This window comes from Pteropus vampyrus, unplaced genomic scaffold (assembly GCF_000151845.1).
Source record: "Pteropus vampyrus isolate Shadow unplaced genomic scaffold, Pvam_2.0 Scaffold32, whole genome shotgun sequence".
Taxonomy (NCBI): Eukaryota; Metazoa; Chordata; class Mammalia; order Chiroptera; family Pteropodidae; genus Pteropus; species Pteropus vampyrus.
In genome coordinates, this window is record NW_011888813.1 from 496,570 (window position 1) to 502,760 (window position 6,191).

Here is a 6,191-nt window from a genome sequence, read left to right on the forward strand (position 1 = left end):
ATGGCTACCCTCAACCATGCCCCCTTTTTCACCGGTGGAGAAATATTTTCTAATCTAAGAAGTAACCCTCACTGGCACAACTTCAATGATTCCCAACCCCTTTTATTCTTTAGCTCTTGCAGGATTGTTCAAAGTGACGCTTCACCAGAAGCTGGCATTAGAAACAGCATCCATATATAACCTAGTAGTATCTCAGGCAGTCGCACGAGGCAAAGTGAGTCATCCATCAAGTGACATGAAATCAGCCAACAAAAATAGTGACTGCGGCCTCGTGGAGCACGGACTAGAGGAGGTAGTAGGGAACGCAAAGCGACAGCCGCGACAGGCGTGGCGAAAACGTGAGCGGCCGCGCTGGGCGGTCCGGACACGCCCCCGTCAGGCGCAGGCGGCGGCAAAGCTCTCCGCCTGCCCTCCCACGCCGCCGCCGCCGCCTGGGGCTCGCGCACCAGCAAGCATGGCCGGTCCGGGGTCCCGACCGTAACGGGGTCCCGGCGTACATTGTTTCCCCCCGGCCAACCTCCACCCACTCCCGCAGGAGAATCACGCCTCCTGCCATATCTGTTAGAACCCAGGTTCTCAAAACTCCGCCTCGAAACCCTGCTCCAGCCGCTCCAGATTCAAGATCCCGCCCTACAAAATGGCGGCGAGGCTTGGGGAAGCAACCATAGAGACGTCCGCCGTCCGCGGAGAAAGCGCCGGCCTCTTCGGGGACGTCCACGCCCTCTGAGAGGCTTGCGGGGCTCGCCTTCCGGCGGAGGCGGGAACAGAGTGCGCCTCCAAGGGCCTTTCTAGGGAAACAGCGAACAGTCTCCATGGTGCCGGGTCCTCCAAGCCGGGTCACGTGCCTGGCGGAAGCTGCTGCGGAGGCGTGGGGAGGAGAAAGGGGCGGGAAGCCGGTGGGATAGCTCGATACCCGGCGACCACGGGGTTGTCATGGAGCCGCGGGGCCGGGCTCGCGCATGCGCCACCTGAACCGCGGGGTCGGTTGTGGAGCGGCGACCCCGGCCATAGGTGAGAAAGGGAGGGCTGAGCACTGTGGTAGAGCGTTTGAGTGAGGAGCGTGAGGGAAGGAGGTGGGAGTAGAGAAGGACGCGAGGTAGGGAAGCGGGAGAACCGGGACTTTCGGAAGACAGACGGCCAAATGTGTGTTCCTCCCCCCATTTGGGTGATTTGGCCGTGAGGAGTGGGACTGCGTGGGAGAGGGAATCGCGGGTGAGGAGGGGCTTTGTATCGGGAGGGAGCTTGTGTGAGAAGCCAGTGGGGGAAGACCTTTAGGGCGGGAGGGTCCAGGTCTAGTCCTGGGGGCAACAGCGCACTGGGCTTCCAGGCGGGGGAGGGGAGGGGAGGGGAGCCTGGAGGCCTGGTGGACCGTAAGCAGAGGGACAGGGACTGGGGCTGGTGAGTGGGTGCGGAAGCTGGTAACCCGGCGCGAGTCCTGGGACTCCAGTTTGAGGGTGGGGATAGCGCCCTGTTCTGGGCCTGGGGCACAGGTGTGCTGCCCTTTCCAGAGACCTGCTGTCACCCAGTTTGCCGATTGTTTCCCCTGGTTGGCAAGCTGGCCAGGCATGGTGCCAGGGAGGTGGGGAGGTGGGGAAGAAGGTGGGCAGTGCCAAGTAAGGAGTTAGTGGTTAGTGTCGGATTGGGGGAAGCTCTGATCCAGGCCCAGGTCACAAGCCGTAGTCAGGCTCTCTGTTATTGCCCAAGTTCTGGCAGTATGCATCGCCTGGGTGTTTGCCCTGGGAGGCTGGTGGCATGCCAGTCACAGCACAGTCCTAGGGTCTGCCCAGTTCTGCCCTGCTGAGCTGGCAGGCTGATGGATGCCTGTAGGGTACTCCTGCTGTCTGGCACAGATGCAGCGTGGGCCGGTGCGAAACGGGAGGTGGGCAGTTACTGTGAACCCTTCTGGAAGCAGGGAATTTGAGGGTTCTTCTCTATCTAATCTTATCTCCTCTTTGGAAGAGGAGAGCGAATTGAGTTCTACCTGGTTCCAGAGACATTGTGTGGAATCGCGGTTCAGGATCTTTGACATGAATTTGCAGCCAAGTTGAAAAATGGAAATGAATGTAAAGGAGAAGAATATTAGAGATTTAGGTAGAGTAGTGGTGGGGTTGGGGGAGGTGTTCTCTGTTAAAATACACAGACGTTCCCCTGGAATGGTATCTCCAAATATGCAGACCAAGAGAAAATGACTTCAGAGAAAAACCTAGTAATGTTTTTATAATTCTAATTGGGTTTACTCATGGTTTTCTGGGGAATGAGGTTTTAATTTTTTAATATGTTTAATAATAGTTCATGTTAGTTGATTGATGAAAAGGGTCTTAATTTTTTATGGCCATGTCTCTTTATTGTATTTAAGCTTCTGTTGGGCTTTCTCCTCACACCTTTGTCCATGCATGCGTGTTATACACGTGACACTTTTAAAGGGAACTTGAGCTCTCAGGAAAGTTGCCAAGTACCTATAAAGGGAGAGATCTGAGAGCAGCATTTCAGATCCTTTCTTTGTAAACCTTGGGTCTCCTTTATATCATAAGCCTAAATCATCATAGAGATTGATTATGGATTAGACCAACCTTTAATTTGGCTGGTGGATTTATCCCTGAAGTTTCATCTTAGAATAAGGAGTAGATGAGATCTCTGCTTCCTGCAGGAGACCAGACCTGGAAGTTAGTTCTTGAGGTGACGGTGGTGTTTGGAAACGCAGAATCTTGGCCTTCAAGCTGTGCAAGTTTTTCAACAACAGCTAAATTGCTAGGGCTGTCAGCGAGATTCAGCAGGATAGAAGACTCGTAGGAATTTATTATTCTGTTGAGTACCTCACATATTGTTGGGGGCTGAGGTTGCAAAGATGAAAAAAAAAACAACTCTTGAGGTTGAAGGGACAAATAATTAGACTCTAAGAAGTACAAAAATAGAAGGGCCAAGTGCTATGGAGCACTTGTTAGAATTTTATACCTGTTTATATAAAGGAGCATTTGTTAGAATTTTATACCTGTTTATATAAAGGAGCATTTGTTAGAATTTTATACCTGTTTATATAAACCTCTATTTATATTCATTTTCCATTATAAGTTTTAATGTGTATTTTCTCTTGGAATTTTTGGACACTGTTACATATGCAGTCATAAGAGGTCCAGTGAGGGTCAATTCTGACTGGGGAGCTTAAGTTGGAGGCCTTTTAATGCAGAGTCAGGCACCTGATGATCTGATACGTTTATAAAACAGCCTTAGTGGTTTCCAGTCTGTGCCAGGAAGTAGAGATGGCACAGCATAAGAGCTTGGTAACCCATTTTCAACCCCTAGTTATGAGCATCTAGCTTTATTACAAAATAATACCGAGAAAGAAAAAAACCTTGAGTTTTTCAGACGTTGCCATTTGCGTGGCCCTGGCTTTAAGTACACCTGTGGTAAATACCATCACTTTTGCTTCTCTTCTGTCGAGAGCTTCATCTGGTGCTGTGTATGAGTGGGTCTATTGTTCACCGGCTAATTGGTGTCCTCAGTATCACTTCTGGAAAGGAACTGCCTCTCCTCAGAGAAGAGATTAAGGTGGATGTAGCCCTCCTTCATTCTCCATCCCACTTTAACGTCCTGGGACACTAAGGCTTTCTGCTGCTTATAGAGAACTTTACTTAGGACAGAGGCTTTCATATTTTTTAGTCACTCTCCCATCAAAAGTAGCTAACTTACTATTCTAAAGTACATTATGTGTTCTTAATTTTGGCATCCATTCTCCTTTTAACCAATTTGTCAATGTTTCAGTATTTTGATTATACAATCAATATTGTCCTGCATATTCTTGATGGGCCAGATTAAATTCCTGTGTATATTTTGTAGCTCCATTGACTACACTTTAACAACTGCAACAAGACCTGTCTCATCACAAGGATTGTAGCAGACTAAATTGGGATGCTTTATTTGAAATAAATGTAAAAAAAATCCATATTTAATAAGATAATATGAAACTTTGTCAAATTCTTAATTAGCTGCCTTCCTAATCTAAGTCAACAGCAGGGTCAGACTCGAATAAGTCTGATTGCCCATCCACTAGCTATATCTACTTCCGTTTTGAAGAAGCCTCCTATTCACTTTCAGACAGTATTATATTGGGGAAATGAAACCATGCACATTTGTTGAGTTTCATACAAAAGAATCCTGATTTAATTAGAGATACACTTTTACATTTTAGTCTATTTTTTAAACTGCATTGTCCATGCTGTCAAACTTCATGGCCATCCAGTAGAGAGATGTTGCTTTTGCATAGTGCTATACAAGATGTGACAGTGCCATTGTTTATCTTTTATGCACATTGGACTAAACCTGTACCTGTCAAAAGAGTGCTTGGTTTGACATGGATTGAATGGGAAACCAGTTTCCTTAAATGAGTTCGACATGGTACAAAATAATTTTTACTTGGACTTGTGCTTAAAATTCAGTCTCATTCAGATCGGCATGTGTTCCCTTTAATCCACTTTACCCACATCTACTGTATGCAAAAGGATGAACAAGAAGATTGCTCAGGGATGCTCATAGCACCTCTGTCTTCTATTTTTATTTTGAATCCCTCCTATGCTTGTTAAAACCTTTCCATGACTTCCCATTGCTCTTAATATCCAAAGGCTTTACATCTTGAGTTGTAAGGCACTGCCTGTCGGGCCCTCACCAACCCTTCTCGCATCAGGGCATGGCCTTCTACTCCTCTGCACTGTGCTCTGGCCTCCCTGGCCTTTCAGCTCTTTGAATGTGTCAGACTCCTTGCTCCCTTAGGGCCTTCACACTTCCACCCCACACCCTAACCCCCTTCCCCTGGTTTACTCTCACTAACTGGCTCATCCTCCAGATCCCACTTACGTGTCATTTCCTCAGGAAAACCTTCCCTTCCCTCTCCCCCCAGACTATGAGTTCTCCCCTTCATAGCTGTTGTCAAAATAGTAATTAATTGTGTAATCATTTGATTAATGTCTGCCTCTCTCTCTAGACTGTAAGTTCCTAGCCCAATGCCTGGTTCACAGTGGGCACTTGATAAGTATTTTTTAAATGACTAAATGTAACTTATCTGACCCTCCACTTCCTCTATGGGATAGCAACAGAGGAGGATGTTATGAGGCTCAAGTGAGAGTAAAACAGCAATAATGTTATGGGTTTTTATAGAAGCAAAGCAGTATTAAATATGATCTTATTTGCGCATAAAAGTGCTTTTTAAGCCAAAAAGTAGCTTGCATATATAAAGAGTTGTTTTTACTCCATTCAGTACTTCATCCAAAGAAGTGAAAAGTTTATTTGAGAAACCACACAATGGGAGATGGCAGTAAGTCAGGAGCCTGCAAATATATCCTGGGAAAGCAAGCCTTGTCCGAGGTGGGCATTCCCTCTCCTCTCCTTCAGGGAGCGGGGTGAGTTACCCATTCCAGAAACCTAATCAAATGTGCCTTTGTGAGCCGTTTACAAAGCCTCCACTGAATGTGGTTTGTGTGCTTTGAATTTGTAATGGAATTAGAGGGCACAGAAAGGACAGCAAAACTTCTTTTGGGCAGAAACACTTAATACTGTTCAGTAAACTTGAAATCTTTTCAGGTGAAACCTCTGAAAAGATGCAGAGGAAGTGGGCGAGGCCAGTGTTCTTTGCCCCTACTTTAGTCACCATTTGGATCACCTGTTTCCGCTCCCCAGGCAATGACTTCTTATGTAATTGTTTTTCACAGGGCAATCCAGATGAAAAGAGTACTGGTGAATCCACTTCCAGCCTAGTAAAACATGGAGAGGAAAAACTCATCCAGAGAGAGCCCAAGAAGACTCTCGGCCAAACTAGGCAAAGGCACAGAGATGAAAAAAGTGACTCGTCAACTCGGCATGGCAGCTGCCGAGTCAGATAAGGACTCTGGATTTTCAGGTTAAAAACACCTTATTCTTTCTACATTGAAATGATTGATTTGCCTGAAAAATATCCTCCCTAAAATTCATCTGTGCAATAAGGATAGGAAGCTTTCACAGAATAAATAACTATCTGATATTTTAAAATGGTAATTCTGATGCCATAAGGCAGGACACTCATCAGAGTCACCATGGGGTTCTGAAGGAATGATTTGACATTCTTTTTTTTCAACTGACTCTCAACTTTAAATCTTACATTTCTGACTGTTGCAAATGGTTACTGGGAAAAATATTTATACACTCATAATTCTGTTGTCCTAGCT

At 46.4% G+C, this 6,191-nt stretch overlaps 1 protein-coding gene across 2 annotated transcripts in view; it reads left to right on the top strand.

Annotated features, from left to right (window-relative positions):
- The first annotated feature begins 424 nt into the window (after positions 1 to 424).
- The window catches only part of CIPC (CLOCK interacting pacemaker), a 17,002-nt gene continuing 11,235 nt past the window's right edge, over positions 425 to 6,191 (top strand). The window contains exons 1-2 of one of the 2 annotated variants that reach the window (XM_011357054.2): positions 425 to 1,011; positions 5,700 to 5,887. In XM_011357054.2, the coding sequence (XP_011355356.1) occupies positions 5,752 to 5,887 (136 nt within the window). In that variant the 5' untranslated portion in view covers positions 425 to 1,011; positions 5,700 to 5,751. The other variant, XM_011357057.2, reaches the window with a different exon arrangement.